Source organism: Taeniopygia guttata, chromosome 3 (genome assembly GCF_048771995.1).
Source record: "Taeniopygia guttata chromosome 3, bTaeGut7.mat, whole genome shotgun sequence".
NCBI lineage: Eukaryota > Metazoa > Chordata > Aves > Passeriformes > Estrildidae > Taeniopygia > Taeniopygia guttata.
Window position 1 is genome coordinate 53,320,460 of NC_133027.1, and position 25,247 is coordinate 53,345,706.

Sequence of the window (25,247 nt, forward strand, 5' to 3'; positions counted from 1 at the left end):
TCAATAAGCCGTGAACTCGTTCATATCGGGCACTTGACCACTGCGCCGCTGACACACCAGGCACGCCTTTGCTCAGGCGGGGAGCCCGTGCCGCCGGTGCCGTGTTGGCTTCCCTCCCCCAGCGGGGCCAGCCGGAGGAGTTGTGCGGAGGCGCGGGCGAGGAGCGGCGGAGGGCCGGGGCCGGCCGGGCGCGGGGCCTGTGCGGGCGGAGGGGGCGCGGGCTCCCGGCTGGGCGGCAGCGGCACCGCCCGGGCCTGGCCGCGAGGGGGCGCCGCGCGGCGGCGGCGGCGGCGGCGGGGCGGGGGAGCGGCGGGGGCGGGGGGCGGCGGGGGCGCGGCCGCGGCTGTCAGCGCCGCCCGGGCCGGGCTGCGAGCGCGGCTGAGCCCCGCTGCCATGGAGCCGCAGGCACGCGGTGAGTCTCGCCGGGACCGAGCCCTCCGGGGCGGCGCGGGGTCCCGTCCCTGCCGCCCGGAGCTGCGCTCACCCCTCGGGGAGGGCCGAGCTGGGTGGGGGTGCCCGGGGCGGGGAGAGCCCGAGGGAGCCGCGGGCCGGGCAGGGCGGTGAGAGGAGCGCGGCGAGCGGCGCCCGGGAGCGCTGCCCGGGAGCGCTGCCCGCCGCCCGCGGCAGCCCCGGACTCGGCCGAGGAGCGCGGCGTGACCCGGCCCGGCCCGCGGGGCGCCCTCGCCCTGCGCCCCGTCCTCCATCCCCAGCCCGCACCCCCTTGGCTTTCCTTATGGCTGGGATGTTGGCAGCTGATCTCTCCTCCTACTGGCTTTAGACCTTTCGCGGTCAGGTAGCTGACTGACAACTCTGTGTTAAGTTAGTGCCGTCGAGGTTTGCTGGTTGGATAAGGTGTTTTTGTGTGTCCTGCTCCGCTGGCCGTCCCCCTCCCCCGGTCGCGCTGCAGCCGCTGCCTCCTGGGGACCAGCGGGACGGTGCGAGCCGGACCAGCATCACCACCCCTGTCCTGGAGGCAGCCGGGGGGCGGGAGCCGCCTCCAGCATCAGAGGTCCTGGGACTCGGCTTCCAGCAGAGCTCTGGATCCACCGAGAGCCGCTTAAAATCGGAGCCGCTGAAATATTTCTGCAGCTTTACAAACACGGCATTCATTCATCTTAAGTGAGCATATTCTATTGCAACAGTTATGGCTTACTTAGCTGATCATATCTCTCTCTGGATAAAGTTAATTGGCGTCCAAAGAAGAGAAGAAACTTTTCGTGCGAGTTAAAAATCATATTTGTGTCAGGCAAAGAGATTTAGCACAGACAGGTCTTGCTCACCTTTATAATCTTCCTTCTGTTTTCTAAAGAACATCATGGCTTTGTCACACAGGGCGAAGCAGGTGGTACAAAAATCAGAATGTTTAGTAAACATTTTATGTCATCTATAAAACCTGGAGATGAAATAAGCAGGTGATATATGCTCATTGAAACTAACTGAAAAAATAGGCTTCCTAATTCCTAATAGGATAGTTAAAATCTGCCTGAAACAAATACACTTAAAAGAGGCAATGTTGGCTGCAGATGTGTTTGTATGTAAAGGAATACAGTAGGAAATTGGAGTTCATGATGCTTGTGAATGAGAGCCTTTCTGGCAAGTGTTGTGCATGGGCTGTCCTAATGGAGCCATGGCTGAAGCTGCCTGCTGAAATAAAGAGATCTGTGGCTCAGTTCTCGGGATTTTTAGAAGTCAGTATTAAGGCTACAGCATAAGACTGTTACTTAAACTAATTTTCTGAATACATCTGTATAGTTACTATGGTGGGAGCTCCTGTTTATTAAACAGGACCTCCATATGATACAGAATTTGGATAATTTCTTGTTTTGTAGAGCTGATGGAAAACAGTATCCAGGTTAGCTGGATAGTGATGTATGTACATGTGACTCTTACCTTCTCTGACTAGTAAGATGAGTAAACACCCATGTTCTCAGTGTATGTTAAAAATTTAGGTCAATAAATGTGTTTTGCTAATGTATATTCAGGCCAGCAGCTCTGTTATTTCCCAAAGTCTTGAATGAATACTTCTTTTGGATGACTATTGGCGAGTGAGAGAATTTTAAATTTTATCTGTATTCAATTCTTGAGTCACTTTTTTCTTCGGTTTCTCACCTGTGTGTTTTATTTCTGCAGTGTCTCAGATCAGTCTCCCTTTACTAAGAGAGAGAGAAAAAAAAAAAAAAAGAGTACTGCTTTGATAAACAAGCAGTACAATCCAGGATTTTTGTGGCAGGGTATTTGCATGTCAGCAAACCTTTGTTTTTACCCTCCCTTTCCTTCTAGATTCAATTTAGTGCATGCTACTGCAGTTATGGAGCCTTGCTGGTAAAAAGAATTTGACCTGTATATGTTTAATGCTGTCAAATTCAGTTAAGTACATCTAAGCACTGGCCAGAAGTCTGAATTTTTCAATCCCAGTTACACATTTTGCAGAGAACAGTTATAGCACTTTACTAACAAAACAGTAGCAATTTCCTTGAAAGACTGCTTTACTTCCAATATCTCCTTAAGCAGCAGGAGAAATGTGTATACATTTGACTGAGTTTATTAATTGCTTCTAAAGAACTTTCAGATGCCCACAGAGAAATGAATCCTGAATGATTTATTCCAGTGTGCTCTTTTGGGGTATTGTATTCCAAATGAAAGCATAAAGAAAAAGCTATGCATTTTAAAGCATAATTGTGTTGTTTGTGCCATTTTATATTGTCCTTAAGGCAGGCTATGCCTGAGTAGAGCAATTTTATGTTCAAGAAATCATGCAAGTATAAAAAACAGATTTCTTCAGACCAGAAAAATAATTTTTGTCAGCATTTTTACATAGTAGCATAAGTTAACTTCATGAGTCTTAATGCAGCTGTGGACAAAAGAAAAGTATTACGTGTAAATGTATGAAGGTACTGGGTAGAGGTTACAGCTACATTCCATGAGTTTCTGTGTGGTTCAAGGCACAATGTAGTATCTGTCCATGCCCTGAAGACTGAGAAAATTAACTGCTCTGGTACTTACTTTAAAGTAGTAGAGAGAGTTCATGGACTGAAACAGAATTACTGTTCCACTTAAACATATTGAATGTGTCTGGCACCATTCATGAGGGTGAACTAGGTAAGACAGTCAATTAGAGGGTAATAATAATTAATTTTAAAATTATTTTCAAAATAAATAACCACATGTTCCATGTAAACAAATTCATATGTCAATTTTAAAAATTACTTTATATAAACTTTATCTCGAAGCCTCTGGGTGTTTTTCTCTTTGATTACTTTGTTCTTAATGGAAGACCTGATCTGGGAACACACCAGCTAGGCTTGTACTAGGTGCTAAAAATTTCATAGGAGCATATTTGTTTTCCTTCCTGTGGCTGCCAGTCATTTCTCAAGTGAAATGTTGGAAATATGAAGAGCAATGTTTCTCTTTGAAAGGAAGACCCAAGCTGTCTGTTTGTCTCTCATCATACTCATTCTACTCCAGATCCAGATTAACTGACTATCACATGTAGTCCTGCTTTCCAGTTAAAAACTCTGAATGTCCTGTAATAATGACAGTACCATGGATGTCTTACGCTGTCTCTCATCTGAGAATCCCATGTGACTTTTTAATACCGGAGCTTTGCTCCTTACACATTTCTCTTCTTTTGCAATAATTCTCCATTTCTTCATGCATCCAGATGTAGTTGTATCCCCTTTCCATGTCACATCCTCTCTTGATTCTTACTCTGATAAAAAGATTTGATATGCAGCTTTCTGCTCCCTTTTTACCTACACAGGTAGTTCAGCCAGCTGCTTGCAATCCTGGCCTCTGAAGGGCTTCTTGAGCCATGACTCTGTCCTAGCATTTCTCCTTAGAGCTATTCCTGACAGATGTTCTGCATCCTTAGTCAGTTATTCATTGTAGCCATAACAGCTTGCAGTGGCTACACTCACCCCTGTCAGGTATTGTGGAGAGAGCTGTGGTTAGTTCAGATGTTGGATGACTCCTTCTCAAGGCCTTATCTTGTGGGCTTGCAGCACCTCGCTTCTTCCCTCTGCTGTGTGCAGCTGGCACACTCCTTCTGGGATCCTCAACCCAGCTGCATGTGTCCTGTGTAAAAGAGCAGAGAGGCAGCACCTTAGCATGTGCATTTGAGTGGAGCTTGTGATCAGAGGAATAGCAGCAGAAGTCACAGCATTAGCCCAGTGCCCTCTCTCTGCCGCAGTGGCACCTGCCATTTGTGGCACCTGCCAGTCAGGTGGTCTGAAGTCTCCATGGTGGGAGGCAGTGGTGAGGAGGACTTGTGTTACCTTGATACAGTGTACAAGACTTGCCAAAATGGCATTGGCAGCTTGGTCAGCATTACCTCTCCTTGCTAGCTACTCACGTGGTTACTAACCCAGATAGGAATCTGGATAGAGTCAGTCTTGCAGTGGGAAGGTGGGGATAGAGAACACACGGTGTTTCTACCTCACTGCAGAAACAGTGCTGTAGCCATCAACCAAAGTATGTCATGATGGAGAGGGCAGCGTCTTCCCTATCCTTGTGTTTGAGTCTGGTGCTTTACCAAGGAGCACTGATTGTTTTGATCTACATTGTTCACCTTTTCCCTAAGGACAGAGTGTAACTACTGGTTTGGAGCTGATTTAGTATAACTGTTTTGAAGTGCCTGTCCACCTGTGCTTTTTGAGGCATCAGGATTCACTCTAGTTATCCAGGGGTTTTTGCTGTCTCTGTACTGCCTTCTAGAACTCAGCATTGCCCCACTATGGAAAGCAGGAGAGAGGACTTTGCAAAGGGGCAGGGGGATATTGGAGTAATTGAACAAACCAGTGATAACCTTTTTATTTCACTGCATGGTGTAACTCTTATCTGCTGTGCTAATAAGAACACATGTAGAGGAGGTCAAGTAAAAAAGGCAGGGTTGTAATTTATTATAGGATTCTTAAATATATAACAACACTGCACAAAGCTCAAAATAATAGCTCTTTCATGCTTTTTATACTACAAGGGAGAAAATGCACGTGTGGAATGAGGTATTTGGTAGATGGGATCTTAAGTAAGTAAATGTCTGAAATCAAATGCAGTGCTTCTCTTACATTTTTGTACCTGTATTGTTTTCAGCTTCATGACTCTTGTCACAGGTTGAAATTCTGTTTGCTGAGGCTGAGAAAATTTGAGTGGCTTATGCTACACCTGAGAACTGAAAATAGAGTGCTGTGGGATTCAGAAATGAGATATAAAAAAGAGACCTCATCTAAAATCTAGGACCAGTCTTACAAGTGTTGTTAACTTTGACAGTTTTGCAGCTGTGAGGACATAAAATGTAGAATATGCTAAAACAAAGACATCTAACCAAAAATAATGTTTTAAAATTCTTGCTCTATTTTTTTCTTCCGTTTCTTATTTTCACAGGTCTGATGGTATGAGCTCTAGAAAGCATCACAAGTATAATCTGAGTCTGCTTTCTGTACTAAAGTGCGTTAGTGGAAAGATGAGTATGCTGATGCTGTCCTGGCATGCCTTACTGACTATTACAGTAGAGAAACACGTGGAACTTTTGAGGTGCTTTGCTTAAGCCTCTTACTGCTTGAAGAATGTGACCCAACCTTGATTGAGGATTGCAGAGGGTTTGAAGAAATGTTTCCATATATAAAAATCTATGTATCAATTGGTAACTTGTTTTAGTGCAATCCTGGAATTTGGATTTAGAAAGAACATACTCAGCCCTCGACTCAGAAAGTGTTTTCAGGGTGGAATGAATTCTTGCTTTCTACTTACAAAATACCTCTTGAGGTAATAAACAAAAATGAGATCTGGGCAGGCTAGTTTTATCTGATTTTATTTGTATCTCATAGAAATGCGCAGTTGCAATGCCAAATTTTGTATATGTAGTATGCTATAGTCATGTCACTGCTGTCTAAACTGGGTCTTTTGTCTTCTGCATGCTCTAAACCCATCTTGTGTGAGAAATGGTGAGAAGGGACTGACAAATATGTATTTTAGAATCACGTTACACTGACCTTCTTCAAAACCCTTCTGAACTATATAAGTGGATTTGCTTCATTCTTTAGGACAGAAGTAATATTACTTAGCCGTCTTTGAGGTCCATGGATCAAAGTCATATCCATCATGATTATACTTCTGCATCCATTATGTGGTTAAGTGTTGCAGGTGAGTAATTGCAAACCACATATTTAGCAAGTGTTTGTATTGTGCTTTTAGCAGTGAATCTCCCTTTTCTTTCTCTTGTGCTGTCTCTCAGTCCCTCTTTCACTTCATACAAAGAAATAGAATGGCAGCAGTGAGGATCTTGTTGCAAATGTTCTTACCGAAAAGTGTAAGACAAGTTTAAGAATGCAACAACTACAAAGTGATACTTCCTGAAGTGCCATCCTACCATGATGATAAAGCTCTTGCAGTGTCTTCGATTTTCTCTCTCCCTCTTGGGTACATTTTACCTTTTCTGCACTTTTAAGATTTTGAATCACTGGATGATAAAAAAGGATCCTAAAAGGCTGCTCTTGTTAATTAATTACTTTTGTGTAAGTTTTCTTGAACTTTTTGATCCTTTGTTACTTATTCCAGCAAAATGTTATTGTGCATATATTAATGGCATGTGGTTAATGGCATGATGGAGTCAAGGACCCACTATTGGATCCCCAAGCAGACAAGAAAGATTCCACTGCAAACAGTTCATAAAATACTAGGAATTTCTGTATTCTCTTCACATTACCTGTCATTTTTTCTTATGTAAGCTGATTGTTGAAAAATATCTCATGCTTGTAGGTAAAGCCCCAGTCTTTTACAGCAACCAAATAATAATACAGCAGTAAAATTTATAAAGACACGTTTACAGAGAAAAGTAAAAATCATGGTTATGTGTGCGTATCCCAATAAAATAGCTTCTCTTATTTAGTCTGCTCTCCAGCTAACAACCTTTCAGATGCTTAGGAGCTATGTAGTTAGGGATACAGTTCTTGGATTTTTTTTTTTTATATCATGGCATATCTAGTCACTGAAGGAGAATCCAGGGAGCTCAGAGAACTGGGCTGGGGGGTATAAAGAACAGATGGAGGTCTAATGACTTGTCTCATTTCCAGAAATGGAAGGCAATTTCTTGAGCAGTCAGTTCCTTCTGAAGCAAGGAGGGCTGTCAGGAAGAATGCATAGTTCTGTTTTTTGGTGGTTTTTTTTATTATTGGTTTTCTAGGGTTTGATTTCTGTAAAGTTGTCCTGCTCTCACCACTAATGTATTTTAGCCAGCAATTATCCTTGCTGTCCACCAAGGACATAATAAAAGTACACAAAAACTAGAACACTAGTGGTGCTTTAGGCAGAGAGAGACCTAAAACTGCATTCAGAAAATACTTTTGATATTCATACAAGTGTGAAGTGCCTATAGATATAGTGTTGATTTTCCCAGTGAAAAATGTTTGCACAAAGTGTTTACGTAGTAGTAGATACTTTATAGTCTTTCTCTGGTGCATGCTGGGCTGTTGCAGGATAAAATTTAATTTAAAAGTGATCAGAGATAGTTGTATTTAAACACATCTAGTCTTTCTTAGAGATGAGTAAAATATATGTACATTACAGAGCTAGAAGGGTAATTATGCCAGGAACAGAAGATTATCTTGTGCTCAAAGTATTTTAGGTAGATGGTAGCTATTAAATTATTATTGTAGGAGGAAGGAATCAAAGTCATAATCAGAGAAAATTATGTTTGCCATGTCATTACCTAACCAGTCCTGTGCACTATTATGTGCATATGAAGAACCAGTTAAGCCATGTGCTCTTGCAAGAGAAAATCCTTTAGTCATGTAGTGAGATAGGTGGTTCAGAACTCTTGATAGCAAAGAAAAGATGACGGTGAAGAAGGAGCAATTACTTGAATAGCCTGACTGATTAAAAAAAAAAAAAAAAGGCTGCAGAATAATGTCATTCAGACATTCATATAAACTGAATCACAATGCAGACTTGAAGTCTTAAATAAGGTCTTTGCAGAGCTAAATAACAGATTTTATCAGGAAACTAGAAGTCAAATACTACAGGTGGAGGAAAAATGTGTTCTCTTGGTTTTAAATTGCTTCAGAAAACAGAGAAGCATAGATAATCAGCAATATAGATGAAGCCTGCAGTAAGCACAAGGAATAAAGATGAGTATGTAAGGATAATAGTTTTTACCTATTTAGGAGAGGCTCAAAGATAGGAACCAGATTTAAACCTAGATCCAGAATAAGAAGGTTTCTCAGTTGTGTCCAGTTCTGCACAGAAATATGGAGCATGGACATGTCCTGAAAAAGGAGCAGCAGTATTTTGGTCATGGTTATGTGCTGTGCGTGGGAGTCAAGGATGGGGAGGGTAAGAAGAGAGAAAAAATTTTACAATTAAGTTGAGTAGGGATGAAGATGTGAATGAAAGCTATTAACAGAGATGTAAACATTGGAGTTCTGGTTTATTTCAGAGAAGTACCTTGTGTTATGTCCCCCTTGCAACAAGTTCCTCAGTAAAATATTACTACTTAAGGTAGTAGGAGAGTGAAGAGAAGACAAGGACTGTCTTGTGCTCGTTTTCTAGACTTTCTTGAGGTACTGAAGTTAAAATAAGCATTATTTTACACTGGGTGGTCTGTAAGATTCTAGATTGGAGTTTTGAATTATATTCTTGCCACTTGAGTGTGGTCTAATGCAACCTCAGCGGAATGGCAACTCGTGCTATGTACTTAGCTAAACCCCATCCTTCTCTTGCCCATTGTCTTGCCATTGCCTGTGCCCACAGCAGCTGTCACAGAAGCTCACCCTCTCTGGTTCAGGGCTTATCTTCTTAGCTGATCTTCAAGGAGAAAAAAAATGGTAGCCCGTGTGTCAGCTGCCATTTTCTGCTGGTATTTGAGGGTGAATTGGGAACCTCAAAGATTGAGGCTGTATGGTGCGACTGGATGTGCCAGTCTCTGTCTCCTGGTCCAATCAATAGCCCCTCTTCCTGAAGCATGGTCTTTGTGTCACTAGGATGGCTGCATGGGGCATGCCATCTGTTTCTACACAGATAGCCAGCTCCCTAAACCCCAGGGGCCTCCACTCAGAGGCCCACTATACAAACACATTTATTTTTAAGGGCGTTTTACATAACACTGAGTGGGCAAAGCCACAAAGTTGACAGTGCCAAAAACTCTGAAGGCTGTAACATGGAACTTAACACTGGGAGCAGAATAGTAGGTGCTTCATTTCACACCTCAGGATGCTAGCAAAAAAAGCTTGTGGGAAAAACAAGTGAAACTTGGTGGTGGACAGGCCCAGATAGGTGGTGCTATTCTGGCTGAGAAGTGTTTTGTGTGGCCTGTGTGCAGAGAATTACTGTTACACTAATTCCAAATTCCAGGTTTATCAGAGCAAACCACTGTAGCAAGACATTCTGTCTGAAAAGCAGAGTATCTGCAGGAAGTGGCGTAGCACTCAAGTGAGCTGTTTGTCAATATATTTGGAGTATTTCCTTTAAAAAATAAAAAAATCATTTCATCTTGAATAGAGGGCCTGTGCAACAGAACATGGCCATTGTGTCTATTAAAATGTGTTGTTTTCAAATAATATTCATATAAATGAGCTTTGTTTTTATTAGTTTTAAATAAATTGCATTGCAGGTAGGTCAAGTAAGTTTATTTAGGGAAGACTAGAGGAAGTTTCCACTGTCATATGACACAACCCCCCCTCCCACTCCCGCCACCCTATTAGGAAGGAAAAAGTGCACTAGTACAAAGTAGCTAGTCTTCATTATGAAGGGATTAAAGAGTGAAGCAGGTGGTGCTTAAAAAATGGGGGGCTGGGAGAGAGGAGGACAGAGCACACAAAACTTGTCTGCTCTGAGAAGTGTTTGATTCAGTGCTTCATTTTGGTGGCCATGAGCTTTTACATAATGCAACATAAAAAATTAATAAAAGCTCTGGGAAAAGGAACTGTATCTTTGTCCCATCTTAGGGAATGGTGTCAGCTCTGGGGCCTCCAACTTAAGAAAGGCATGGAGGGCCATAGAGATAATGAGAGAGCTGGAGAACCTGTTCTAATAAAATAGGTTGAGAGAGTTAGTGTTGTTCAGCTTGGAGAAGAAAATGCTTTGAGGAGACCTTACAGCACCTTCCAATACCTGAAGGGTCTACAAGGGAGCTGGAGGGACTTCTTTCAAGGGTGTGTAGTGGCAGGACAAGGGGAAATGGCTTTAAACTGACAGAGTAGGTTTAGATTTAATACCACAAAGAAATTATTTACAGTGAGGGTGGTGAGACAAAAGAACAGGTTGCCCAGAGAAGTTGTGGATGCCCCATCCTTGGAGGTGCTCAAGGTCTGGTTGGATGGGGCTTCCATCCAACCTTCCATTAGACCAGAGCAACCTGGTCTAATGGAAGGTATCCCTGCCCATGGCAGGGTAGTTGGAACTAGGTGATCTTTTAGGTCCCTTCCAACTCAAACTATTTATGATTTATTGTTGCTAATTTGTAATTATGCTGCCTACAAAGCTTAGTCACAGATTAAAGCCAGGGAATCTCAGAAAAACGGAAAGCTGGACAAGACAAACGCACATCCAATCAATATGATTAATGCAACGTTCTCCGTTTATTCAAGATAAGGTGGTAGTTTATATAAGCTTCCACATAGTTTACAGAAACAAAGACACTCTGATTGGTAGGCTAACATTGTTTACCTTTTCCTTAAAACGGCCTGCACTGTACACCATAAAACCTATACTAATTCACACCCGGTGGTCCCTACAGTACTTTAAGACTATTTTCTACCTGCGCCACAACCCTGAATTTCTAACTGCGTCAGAGGCTTTGAGGGCCCCACCAGGCCTCAATCTGAGGCCTAGCCTGGAGTAGCTCAACTTTCACAATTCATGCCCTCTTTCTCTCAAAAATACTGTAACAATTCCCTCTTTTTCTTTTGAGCTACTCAGGCTGGAGTGAAGGCTCAATGAACTAATTTTTGCACACACTGTCTTTGACCCAGCCAGAAAAACCTGAAGAATTGAGCCAGTTATCAAATGAAGTGTCCATTTGGAGAACACTGCGTTTGGCTCGTTGAGTCTTCTGAGGCAATTCGAGAACCTGATGTATGGTGGGAGCAAAAAGCATCAACCTACCGATATAACATGGGCCTCCCCTAGCATTCTGAGGGACTGCTGACCAGGCTCGGTCCCCACAAATGAGGAAGGTTCCTGGGGGCAGTTTTTCCTGCACTACCTCTTGGAGTCGAATTGTTACAATATTCTAAATAGTTGTAATACAATGGTGATCTGGGAGACAATCAAGTGTTGTCATCTGTCAATTTTCCATTTTCTTGAGTTGGTTTGGTAGCATAAGATCCAAATATCAAACAGTAATTTCCTGGGACAGAACCCAAAAGACCAAATTCTTGAAAACTATCATCAGTAAATTTAAGGTTTTGCACAAATGCAACAGCTTGCGCTCCCAGAGTGCTATTTAAACTTATTTGAGCTCAGGTCCAAGTCTTGAACTCTGCCATGGGACCCAACGAGACTCCAAAAATTAAACAAGTGTGAAATAAAAACATTGAGGCCCACCACATTCTTCTCAGGTTCTTGAATACCCTGTCTAACATGAAAGAAACAATCTTAATTCTAAACATAAACTATAACTTCTAATAAACTAACTTCTGATAAATCTAACTTCACACTTATGATATTTCAACTTATTTTTCTGTTTCATCTATTTTTAAAATTCTGTTTCTGCCTTTTCGTATCAATGCAGCAAGAGCATCTGTCCTGTCCATCACACGACTTCTTGGTTGGATGGGTAAAAACACTCACTCAAGTAGAATTTCTGTTGATCCCCGTTGGGACCTCCCTCTTTTTCTTTTGCCATTGAAAGACAATGGCAAGATGAACAGAAAAATCACAGGCATTACTAAAACTTATTAAAAACTTAGCAAAAAAAATTCTATAACATCATTAAAAACACACTTATAAAAAAAAAACTCAAAGGCCACGATCTTCTGTGGGTGAAACACAAATCTTTGCACAATCCACTTTTGCTGTGCATCCTCTGATCCACTTGTGGAGAGATCAGTGTCCTCTTGCAATTGATAAGTTCCACATTCTTCACTGAAATCCATTTTGATTCTGCACCTGTTAAAACACAAACAAACCTAACACCCCTCACAGGGACTGGAGGGTCCTCTCTCAATTCTGTTCCCTAAAACTTGCATGAAGAAATGGAAATATCAACATCTTTGTTATAAACATGAAAAACATTAAGAACAAAACAATGCATATAGTAAAGAAACTAACAACAAATAAAAATCAATCAAATAATACACAATCAATATTACATATAAAATCACAGTTACCAAGTGCTACACTATCAAATTGTCATCCCAGAGTCTGCAGCAGCTGAAAACCTTAAAACAACAGAGATTTGGATAAAACATGTCCGGATCATGCTTCTCCAAACTCCCTTTGAGGCTCAGCTGTCCTGTATGGTCAAATTGTCAAGCCAAAAGGACTTGAATACTTTTTGATGCAGAAAACATCTGGATCAATCACACCATCCACGTAGAGCCAGAGCCTGGCCAGAGCTCAAACTCTAATTGGAGGATATGTTTAAAACAAACGTCTTAAAAATAACAGTTATAAGTGAAAAACCTTATTATTAACAATTTATCAAAACATCAAATGATTGAACCTGTCTAAAATTTGTTTCAAGACAAAAATTCTCTAAATACAACAAACCTTTTCTTCAAAAATCTGAGAATTTGAAGTCTGAAATCTTGAACCAGAACTTGGACTATAAATTTTTAAAAGATGAACTGCAGCTGCATAGAAAATTGAATAAAGAAAACACATGAGTAGTTAAAAAATCAAGCACACAGGATCCTGAAAAATACATCTCACAATCAATCACCTAAAAAAAAAAAAACCCATAAAACATATGAAAACTGACTGTAAATATTAAAACAACACCTCAATACCTTAACATCTTAATAATAATTCTTATCACAAAAATCAGACAACTTACATTATATGATCAACCTATTAACAAGAAATGTTTAAAATAGTTTAAAACAATCTTGTCAAGCATTCATAACATTTCTATCCTTTTTTGTTTTACAGTAATTTTCATCCACATTGTATTTGAAATAACTTTGATTTGCATAATGTCCATCCCTCTTGGTTTCTTGGAAAACACTCAGTACTGCTATACTTTTTCATTATGTCTTCTGACTCTTGCGAGGAATTGGAAAAATGCTGTTGAAATTTTTGCTGTAGTGTTGCCATCTCGCCATCGGTGGCGCTGCTGCTCTCGGCGTTGTTGTTACCATGGCAACCAAGCTGTGCAGCGCCTCCGCCACCATTGCTGGGCGCTGCGGGGGGGGGTGGGGGGTGGGGGGGGGGAACGGGACGGTGCCGTCTCGCTCCCGTCCTTGCTGCGTCACTGTGGGTACGGGCGAGGAGACGCTCCTGATGCGGCCGCGCCCCGCCTGCTCCGACTCCAGCGCGGCCGAGCCCCGGGGAATGCCCGTCTCCACCCTTGCGCTGTTGCTCGGCAACAAGGAACCTTCTGTGTCTCGGCCGAAGTCCGCTCCGCCCCGGGGCCGCTTCAGGCTCGGTGCTGGCCGGCCCCGCTCTGCCTGGCCCCGCTCTGCCTTAGTTCTGCCAACCCGTTCCGCAAGGGACGAGGAAGGGCTTTCTGTAACTTTTTCTTGCCTTTGTATCTTGCTTTGTGATCGCTTGTTTCTGCTACAATTGACATGCCGCGCCGGGTTGCTCGCCGCCGCCGCCGCTGCTGCGGGGGGGCGAGGGGCCAGCACTGCTTCTCTGCCATCTCCGCCCTCTATCACTGCGTGCCAAAGCAGCTGCCCCAGCTCTTGCGATTCGACTTTACTAAAAATCAGCGAAGGTTTTTGCAGCTTGCCTTTGCTTCTCGCCCAAAGGACCAACTGTTCTAAATCGGCTTCTTTAACTTTTTCAGCTCTCTTTGAGAGAATATGAAAGAGCAGCCGCACTGAAGCCTGTAAATCTCCATCCATGGTGAACTTTTCACCCTCTCTCTGTCTCCGCGGCTTACCTCAGTCTCCGCGGGCTGCTCCGCTCTCGCTTTTCTTCGGCAAGGCAGCAGCTCCCGCTCCAGCTCTCCGGCCCCGGCCACGTCCACACCCGCCGTTCGGGTACCTTGTGAACACCGAGGTCTTCCCACTGCTCCAACGGACTCTCGCAAACAAACAACAATGCGAAGAGTCTTTTTCCTCCCGTTGGGAAACGGCCCAATTCGGAGTTTGGAGACTTCTGCTCCGTTCCACTTGATCCCCGTTCACAAAAAGTGAATTTGGGATCCCGGTCCCGTCACCATGAGGCGATTTGGACCTAAATTCCTGTCGCGCGACTCAAACCTGACTGCCCGTTACTCTAAAAGTAATTTGGCAGCCTTTTCGGAGCCTCCTGAGTCCCTGTGCGGGCGCCACTTAAAGCCAGGGAATCTCAGAAAAACGGAAAGCTGGACAAGACAAACGCACATCCAATCAATATGATTAATGCAACGTTCTCCGTTTATTCAAGATAAGGTGGTAGTTTATATAAGCTTCCACATAGTTTACAGAAACAAAGACACTCTGATTGGTAGGCTAACATTGTTTACCTTTTCCTTAAAACGGCCTGCACTGTACACCATAAAACCTATACTAATTCACACCCGGTGGTCCCTACAGTACTTTAAGACTATTTTCTACCTGCGCCACAACCCTGAATTTCTAACTGCGTCAGAGGCTTTGAGGGCCCCACCAGGCCTCAATCTGAGGCCTAGCCTGGAGTAGCTCAACTTTCACAATTCATGCCCTCTTTCTCTCAAAAATACTGTAACAACAGATCACAAATATTCTGTGCCAAACAGTATCCAATAAGGCAGTCCTGGCCCTTTAAAACTGTGATCTTTACTCTCAGTATGAGAGATTGACCACAGAGGGGAAAGATCATTTCTCCCTTTTCTCCGAGCATTCCTAAATATGAACTTTGGTACATATAACAATGCAGAGACATTTATTCTGTATTAAAACAATGGAAGTAATGAATTTGAGCCTGAAGAGGATACAGAATCAATCATATACCCAAGTATAATTGCTTCCCATGTATTTTCCCTAGTACATTTACAGGACCAAAAGTGACACATCTGTCTTACATGTTGAAATAGCTTAAAGGGAGTGTGAGAAAAGCAGACAACCTGCTGGCTGCAGGACGATTTTGCTCATTTTTAAATTACACTTTTAAAGATCTTGTTAGTTATGTGTTTTGTGATCTAAAGGACACCAAATATGACTACATGAAGAATTTATTTTGTAATTACAAAATATAATTTTATTACTTCTTGCAGTACATTGTTGGAAGTTAATTGAGGAGGCTTTTGAGTTTAATTATACTGCAGTTAGATTGCTATCTAATTATATTCTTTTGCACCTGGCTTTAGAAAAGTACAATAAACTGATTCATTCTTAGGAGAGAAAGGTTATTAAATCCTGCCATTAAGTTTCAGTGATTTTGATTCAGTGAAGCAGATGCATGATCTTAATTATACAATTGATGGGATTGCCGTCACTTCTACCAGCTGAGGATGGGACCCCAGGTGCCTCTCTGTTCAGAGATGAGAAAAGTGTACTGTCATGTATTTTTAGTATGAAAGGTGGGTTTAAGAAATGTGACTGACAACTTCCACCTCTGACTACCCTCATTTCTCTGTCATAGCTCTTATCTTCCCCTACATTGCTTTTTCTCTAGTTTGATTATACATCCATTGTTCCTTCATTTGCTTTATTTGTGTTACAGTGTCTAGAGTACCTTATTTGTAGAGAGCAAGTCCCTTTTGTGATACAGTGTTATCCACTTTCTCATTCCCTATTATTGCATTGTGACTTCATATTTTTCCTTCTTTTTCACTGTTCTTCCTAAAGAAAAAGAAATGACAACTCTTCCACTTGAGGCATTTTTTCTTACCATTGACTTCACAGGAAGTTGTGCAGCATGATCAATAGAAAGCACAGAAAGTGGTACAGTGCTGTCATTTCTTTCAGTTTGACATAGTAGAAGGAACCTTCTACTGTCTAAACAATTACATTTCACAACAACTGCTTTGTTTTTCCGTAGCTACAGCTTGAAAATGTTACCCTTGTCTTGTCCAGGCATTTAGGATTATTATTCTATACAAAGAGATCTTGCTATAGAGTAAAATGTGCAAGATCATCCTTGCATTCCTGGACATTTCAGATAATTATTTTGCTTGGAAGATCAGTTCCCAGGTTGAAGTCTTAAGTTGAAGTAAGTGATACATATTTTTTTAACTGTTACTGCTATTCTCATTTTTATCCATCGTGTTTCCATGATTATAAAACTTCTTATCGGTGTCTATGGTTTCTTGGTGCAGTGGTCAAGCTGTTGAGTCTCTAATTAAGTTTTCCTTTGTTTGGAAATTTGCCAATCCATCTCATAGCTATGGATAGATTTTCTTACTGCTTGGGTTTGCAAGGGTAAAGAGATAGAAGGCAAAGCTTTAACGAAGTCAGTAATAAGATGCTCTAGGATGACCAGAGACACATACTCTGAGATTTTAGACTACATCCTAGAGCTCTTGAATACCCACAAGCATTCTCTCCCTATCCTTGACACTACTGCCAGCCTAAAGCTCAGCTGAGGGAGGGAATGAAGATACTTGCCCATCACTCTCTCTCTTTGAAGGAACATACTCAAAGCAAAAGGAAGACTGAGCCCACATGGTTGCAGAAAGTAGAACCTACATTTTTCTGTAATGCTTACATTTTTAGTCTAAATCACCTGTGCATCTTGAATATTTCCCTCTCTTAGCCAAGGTGAATCCAGCCTCTGAGTTTGTTTTTCAATCATAACTTCAAAATCAATCTTACCTTTAGGAGAGTGGCCGGCTGTATGTAATTGTTGGGCTCAAGCCTAAGCAAATTCAAGACAAGTTCAGAGTTGTCCATAGTTGGAGCCCGACACAGAAGGGAAAAATCTTCCTTCAGTAGTTTGTTTTCTAGAAGAATTAAATGATAACATATTTTCCTATTTTGATCTTCCAGTAATAACTTTGTAGTGGAAAAAATGTTACGGAAATCCTTGCAACTTCTGATAGCTTTTTCTGATCAATTTATTTATTTAGTGCATATTTCTAGTCCCCCTTCTACCCCCACCTTAATCTCTATATCTGGCATTAAGACTACATTATAAAGAAGATCAAAGACACTAATGCAGTGTCTGGACAGTTCCTTTGTTCTACTTACCATTTCATCCCTTTGAAGACTTAATTGCAATTTAAATTTGGGAACAAGTGTTTTCCAAGTTTAAATAAGGAACTTTAATGACACAGCAAAAGAAGCTGTAGCAAGTAATTTTGCTCACTAGAAGGGTTATGTAATTTGTTTTCTCGCTATTTGATGTGAATGCTAGATAACAAGGTAGATATGGTATTTTTAATTAGTTGGAAAACAAAAAAGCAGAGCAGTAAAAGCACTTAGATTCTTAAATGCTTTGTTAACACAAAGGATCATTTATATATTTCCTTGAATTAATGTTAGAAAATGTACACAAACAGAAATTTGATGGTTTTTACCTTAATTTTGCTGTCATTATGGTTAATTCAACAGATATCAGTGCCTGTAGTGTAAGCTTTTTCTTTTGTTGTTTTTTTTTGGGGGGGGTTTTGGGGCTGTTTTTCTTTTTTAAACAGTCAACATACAAGAAATTGTCTGATACGTACTACTCTAGAACATGGATCTGAGATGAATACAGAGAAAATATATAAAAAGTGCTACCTAAAACATCTTTATGTAGTTAATCTTTAGATACCTGAGTAAGTAAAAAAGTTCCATCATGGATTTTATCATTGCATTATTTTGTTATTTTAAATTTTGTAGAATAGTTATAGATCTTCTAGATTTTAAGTGGTTTATTAAATTTGTCATCCCTACAATTCTACTGGCAAACATATGCACAGGTATTGATCAATGCTGAAACAGTTTCTTGGATTAAATCAGATTTAACAGCAGACTGTAGAATTAGGGTCACTAGTCTTAGCCACAACTACCATGAACTTTGGGGGAAAAATCAAATATGCCCATTTCAGCACACTGGAACTACTTGCATGGTTGTTGTATTATTTTGTCATATGAACCTTTCAGAAGAACACAATAAATGTGCTTCCCCAGCTATTCACCTCCTCCTACTTCTTTCTATATAAATCTCCTAATACAAAGGGGTTTCTGCTCATTTGTTTCAACTTGGGTCCTTCTATATGACTTGCAGCTCCTAATTACTGATAATCCCATACTTTTAATGTTTCATTCATATTTTATCTAATGATATATGTGACAGTAAGTACTTAAACTTTCTTTAAACTAGCAGCCAGTGTTTTACATTGGTTCAAACCTTTTATATGATTTCCCACACTTTATGTGGGCAAGGTTTTTTGCTATTTTGAAGTAACATCTGTCCAGAAAATCACTAGTTTACCAGTTTGTGACTCCTGCTGTAGTAACAGGAGGTTTTATGAGACTATAGGACCTACAGTCTTTTCTCCAGCAATCCTACACTGCAAGACAAGGCTGTCTGGAAGAGATAATGAGGGAGGTGGGCTGGGTCTTGCATCTGTCTCCGGTCAGAGTGTTGTGACAGCATATCCCAGAGCTAATTGTTTATTAATTGATTAAGCTTTGGATTGAGCTTCATTGCAAATGGAGAAGTGGAGAGAAGGGGGTAGGTAATGAGAACTCCTTAGCTGACTATGGAGAATGAGGGAGGGGAAGTTCAAGGAACAGGTTCTAAGACAGCTTCTGTTCCATTGATTTCTCTAGTGTGATTTTTTTTTTGATAGGGTAATAGAACTCCTGGGCAGGCAGCAACGGAAATTAAATTCAGGAGCAACAAAATTAAGTTCATCTGTATAATAAGACATAGTAGAAGAAAACAGATGTTAGTTAGTGGTAGTGTCTAGGCTCTATCCTCATGCCTTACCTGTTAGTGACCTGCTTGAATGAAACTTGGAAAACCTGTGCTTTAGATCAATATGTGGAGATCAATGCCTAAAATACTGTGCTGTTAGTAAAGGATATAAGAGATACAGGACATCACCAATGCCACAGGTTCTTGTAAATGGCTGGTAAACTACTTGATGAGCTCCTAATTCATTCAGGGAAGCTTGTAACACCTATACTACAAGGTAGGTTAATTTCCAATTTCATACCTGGATATTAGTGCAATTCGGAAATAAAAGCAGCTCTGCATCTGAACAATAAATAACAATTTAACCATAATCCCAGATATTCCAGATTTTGCCACAGCTGGAAGCAAGTCATGATCTTTAGTATTTCTGGGAGGAATGAGTAAGAGGAGAGGGAATGCAACTTGAAGGCAATTTTTTTTTCCTGCTATCAATGACCTTATGTTAATCTTGAAAACTCAGTTACTTGTACAATTCCCTTTCCAGAGTGATCAAGCCTTCATGGCTCGTAATACCTATGCATCTTTAAGCAAAAATACTGTCTTTCCCCAGAGTAATTCCTGTGTGTTGTCAGGTTATGTAGCTGGGCAGGAGAGGAAAATGCCTCAGTCTTCTTCAGTACTGAGAGGAGACCTCATAGCAGTCTACAGCTTTCTCATGAGGGGAAGTGTAGCGGCTAGTACTGATCTCTTCTCTCATGACCAGTGGACAGGACCTGAGGGAAGAGCCTGAAGCTGTTTCAGGGGAGGTTTAGGTTGGATATTAAGGAAAGATTTTTCATCCAGAGGGTGGTTGGACACTGAAGAAGTTTCCCAGGAAAGTGGCCACAGCTCTAAGCCTGACAGTTTATGAAGCACTTGGACACTCTGAAACACATGGTATGATTTTAGGGTTTAGCCTGTGCAGGGTCAGAAGCTGGGCCTGGATGATCCTTGTGGGTCTCCTCCAACTCAGAATATTCTATGATTCTATGCTTCTATTCCATGCCCACCCAGGATTTTGAGACTGTATGAGATCAGAACTTTTAGGTGGGTTTATATCCCTTCAGTTGTACTGGAGGGTGCTAGAGTGCTCCATCTCCTGCATGATCAGGAAATCACAGAATTCCCTTCAGTCCAGAGACCAAAGTGTGAGAAATGGCAGTATCTAGAGAGAGAAAACAGTGACTGGAAGAAATGTTCTGCGGGCCTTGCAGTGTCACACAGTGTAGAGACACCCACAAATCTGAGCAGTAGGTACACCTATGATCCAAAATATCCTTGCGTCCTTACTCAAGGCTTCAAAGCACTGTGTTAGGTTATCAGCACACCTGGGCTGATGAGCTCTGTAACTTCAGTGGAGAGCTAGTACAGTACGAGTCTGAGCTGGTGGATGCTGACCTCTGCTGTGTTCCATTTCAAATATAATGCTCTAATTGTAACCACTCTGCTATTGTTGCTGCTAGAATCTAAGTATTCTCACATGAGGAAGTTTCAGAACTCAGACTGGCCTAAAGAAGGCAGTGACCCACAGTATGCTGAAGAGATGTTCAGACTAGAACTGTGGGATGACCAAAGTGAAACATTTGCAGAGGGACAATGACTATTATGGAGAACTCTCATAGCTGAACAAGAGAGTAGAGACTGAAGGATCAGACTAGACTTTAAAGGACTTAAACAAGAAGCAAAGGACAAAAATTGGGAGAGAAACTGGATGAGTTTGAAAAGTATCATAGAGAAGATTGACATGTATTTGTTGTTTTGGAATGTAATTTCAGTCCAGGCTTGAAGTTTAAACTTGGCCATTGGGCCAAGTGTTATGTGTTATTCAGTTGTTTATGGTGATTTTGTCCATGTTGGCTTCCATATCTTACCTAGCCATTCCAAAACTAATTTTGTCCCTTGAGCATGTATCTGCCTTCTTTTTGTCTTAAGGATCAGTTGCTCTGAGATCACCTCATCTCAATATCTATCCCAAAACTTCCCTTAAGGGTTTTCAACCCTGTTGCCCCTTAGGTCCTTCACAGCATTTCCAACAGCTGCCCTGTACCACTGCTTCTCCATCCATGAAAAAAATAGACTGCTTTCAAGACTGTGCAGACTAAGTTTAGCTTGAGTCCCATAGCAACACTATTAATCCTCAAATACCAAATAACAATTGTGTTTAGAGATGTAGGGGTGTTAATAAAGGTGATTTGTGAGTGTTCCTACTGAATAAATATGCTTTCCTTTGTCCTGATTTCAGCAATCTAGGTTTTCCTGGCAAGCTGATTTTTGGGTAATAGCTAAGATTTCAACTATTTCTGTATGCTGTCATGTTTTAAAAAGGCTTTGTCCTAAGGGTGGTGATCTATTTCTGCATACAGTACTAGGCAGGGGTTCAGCACCTGTGTTGCTGCTCTTTATTTTCCCACTCAGGGAAGATTGTAATTAACAAGGCTGAATTCACTCCATCATGTTCCAGAGGAGTTGATGGTATGAATTGAACCAGTTCTGTTCTGTTAAATAGAAGGAAATTCAGGTACACTGGGGTGCTCTAGGTGAAGGAAATGGCAGAAGGCTGGAGGGAATTTAGTTTTCTGCATGAAAATATAAAGTACTCAATTTCAACATACTTGTTCATTGTAATCTCTGTTCTTTAATGCCCAAACTTAACTAGGCTGTATTTTAATCTCTGTATAATAGAGTATACAGGCCTCTGTGGAGCTAGGAAAGAAATTGTTCTCTTGTATATTAAGCAGTATACAGGTCTCAGGAGTCAGCAGAGATGGTTGTTACCCTGCTAGGGAACTGAAATAAAGGAAAAAGTGCTTTCCCAGGTATAAGCTGGAGGAGATTTTTGTTCCACAACAGAAGAAGATCTAGAATTTAAAACGAATTCCAAAGTAACTAGAATGTTTTCTATTATCTCATGGTTTGCATTGTTTTCTCTGCAGACCATAAAGAATGAGAGGTTCTTAGTGGCTGGAGCCCTAGCAATCTTCTCTTCACTGAATGACTGGGAGAGAGGAAATATTTTGTTTCATTGGTACCTATTATGCCAGGCAGGCCCTGGTCTTGCAAGCATTTATGTATGCACTTATCTTGCTTATTATAGATACTGATCCTGATCTTGGGCATGCAGAAGAAGAAAGTAACAAGATCCAGTGTATTTGTCCCCCCTTCACAGGCTCAGATTGAGCAATCAAGGAATGCTTCTCACTAACATTCAGAAAATTCAAGCAACAGGTGTGGCATTTGCTTCTGCAAACTCTGTGCATCTGTAAGGTTTCAAGTTGCCACAATCAGAGGTACTTTTAGAGAAAACTTGGCTCTGTAATATACTTCCTTTATTATTCAGTTACTATTGCTACTCTTCTCATCAGTGATCCACATTAGGCAGCTTTCTTATTTTGAAGAAAAACTTTCTTTTTTTTCTTCTCTATTGGTAGAGGCAAGAAAATGCCTTATCAGGGATTAGTAGGGTCCAAGGTGAAAGGATGATTTTAATTTGTGGTTTGTTTTTTTTTTTTTTTTTTTTTTCCTAATGGGTAAATAGTAAATACTGTATCATTCTTAGATTTTATGGGAGGTCAGTACAATAATTGAAATAATTAATAATGGTTGTTTTGAACTTTTAATTTTTAAGGCCTGTTAGAAACTCAGTCGTTCCATGAAGCGGATGAAGATGTGGTCACTGATGTTGATTTCACCAATATGATTTCTGAAGAAGAAAAAGAAGAGTTAAAGGTTGAGCTAGCCAAGGTAATGAATTTGAATTTCTGTGAGTATTACTGTTTCTACTTCCTTAAACTGGAAGCTGTTAATTTTAGGATGAAGCATACATCATAAAGTCATGCCTTTCCTTCTTGGTAAAATTATTCTAGGCAACAATAATGTAGGTTAATTTTCTTATATACCTATTTTTTGAAGGTTAAATATCTTCTACTTGATGATTGTACTGCGAAAGTCTGATGCACGTTCCCATCTTAGTCAAGACGTGTCTTTATTTATAAATGTTCCTTGAAAAAGAATGAAAGGTGTTCTCATTAGATCTGTGGTATTGTTGTTACAGTGGTTGTGCCACCTGATAGAAAAATTTCTTTTTGTGGTGCTCAGAGGAAAAGGTAATGATGATGGTTGCAGAAGAGGCTGATGATAACAACCACAGTAATTTTGTCACATTTTTGTTTCTTTTGGCACTGATGTGTTTTGAGAAAGTAGTATCTTTTTTCAGGAGTCTGGAACTCAGGACACTGTGAAGAGGCTTAAAAATAATGAGATGGGAGGAAAAAGATGTGAACTACATGATCTCTTTATTACAAAGATTAAAGAGATTGTCTATATTTCATCTACCATGGAAGGATGGATTCAGTTTTAATTATTGCTGCTGAATATTGCAGAAAAGTGAAATTCCGGAATGGAAAAAGAGAGAACGGGGAAAACTGTGTATTTAATTTTTTGAAATATGAGTCAAATAACAGAAATCACAGCCATAGGAATGTGAGGAGTTGGTTTTGCCTTAACTGGAATACTTAAATTGATATTAAGTTGTAGTACTTAGAGTGCTTACAAAGTACTCTAAGAAGTAACATCTGTAATTACTTTCAAGTAATTTACCTGCAGTGCTGATTTGGGATTTTCAAGTGAAACAGAAGACTGTTTTTTCACTTTAATATTTTATCAATCTTTGTGTTTCTGAATTACTAGTTAACTTTTACTTCTTTGCTGATCCTGTGACATCTGTAAATTTTCAGAAGGAAGCTGAAAGTTTACATGTTCAGTTTATCAAATTAGTTAGGAGTTAGCATATTCATTGCTGAATTTTTATGAGGACCAGAAGCAGTGGGCACACACTGAAACACAGTAAGTTCCCCCTGAACATCAGGAAGCATGTTTTTAATGTGTATATGATTGAGCAATGTACCCCAAGACATTCTGGAGTCTCCATCCTTGAAGATATTTAAAACCTGTCTGGGTAGAGTTCTGGGAAACATGCTCTAGGTAGGGCTTGAACCAGATGTCCTACAGTGGTCCCTCCAGCCTCAGCCGTTCTGTGATTCTCTTCTCTGGTGAAGGGGACTTCACAGGTAGGTAGAAACAAGGAAGAAAAAAAGGCCAGAACTTCCTGGAATCATCTGAGAATGATATGCTTCTCTTAACAGAATTAATCTTAAATGTTTCTGGGTGACCCTTCTGCTTGTTGATTGCCATAGGAGAGAGAATTCTCATTAGCTCATTCTGGAAATGTTTTAATTCCTGTACTAACATGGAAGTGAGAGATTGCCTGTCAAATATTATGATCTTGACTGACCTAGGAATTATTTTCTGAATTCCTCACAGCAGTTTACTGGCATACAGCTGATGCTTAAAAGCAAAATAAAACTGATAATTATGCTAATAAAGGTTTGGAAAACTTGAATGTAGAGTGAATAAAGTCTGAACAAGTCTAAAGTTAAATGAGGCTTATGACTCTTATAAAAGACTGCAAAAAATGTGTGACATTGCCTCCTTCAGAAAGAAAATTTTGCTAATGTGGGAATTGGGTAATGCTTCCTTTTGAAAATCTGTTAGTCTTTGCTTACAAGCCCTTTCTTCTCCACCAATGATAGTTTTGTTTTCTTCCATGTCCTTATGTACCTGTTTGAGCCTGTAGGAACAAGAACCTTTCTTAATGTTCTGATGGGTAAAAATCATCCCTAATCTATCAATAGTTGATAAAATGGAGATCTGTTTTTGAGCACCTGTTGTGCATTTATTTAAGCAGAAAATATGTGGTTTATCTCTGTGTTGTGTATCTAATGTATATATTCTTTGTTTTCTTCCTCCTTTTCACTCTGAAAATAGGAGAGGAACAGGCACTACTGGTTTTCTGGCACAATTTTTTTGTATCGTCTATTCCTGTTCTCCTGCTAATAATCTCTTTTTACTGGAAGCTTCTCAGAACATGGACTTGCTCTGTTCTCGTATTTGTAGCCTAGCTAACACAGCAGGGCTCTGACTCTAATCAAGCCTTAGGATTTCTACAGTGCAACTAAAATGAGTAACTCTTACAGAAACTTCTAACAGTCATTTGAATTTCCAGAGGTCAGTCTGACTTTTCAGAATAAGAGCAGAAAATTGTAGCACAAAAGCTGTGCATAAGGCCAGAAGATTGTTAGCAGAACAGATTCCCCCTGCCCCCCCTCACTGTGAGGAGCATTGTACAATGACTCTTGAGTCATGCTGGGGGCTGAGATTTTGATCTACCTTGCTTACTAATGTCAGTTGTCCTTGCATTACACTCATCAAAGTAGTCATTTACTCTTTGGTGTCTTCCTCTCCCA

The 25,247-nt window shown here is 40.7% G+C and overlaps 1 protein-coding gene across 1 annotated transcript in view; it reads left to right on the plus strand.

Moving 5' to 3' along the window:
* Nucleotides 1–297: 297 nt before the first annotated feature.
* Nucleotides 298–25,247, plus strand: part of TPD52L1 (TPD52 like 1) — a 52,870-nt gene continuing 27,920 nt past the window's right edge. Inside the window, exons 1-2 of the mRNA XM_030267822.4 lie at nt 298–412; nt 22,571–22,686. Coding sequence (XP_030123682.1) covers nt 394–412; nt 22,571–22,686 — 135 coding nt within the window. The 5' untranslated portion in view covers nt 298–393. The remainder of the gene's footprint in view (nt 413–22,570; nt 22,687–25,247) is intronic.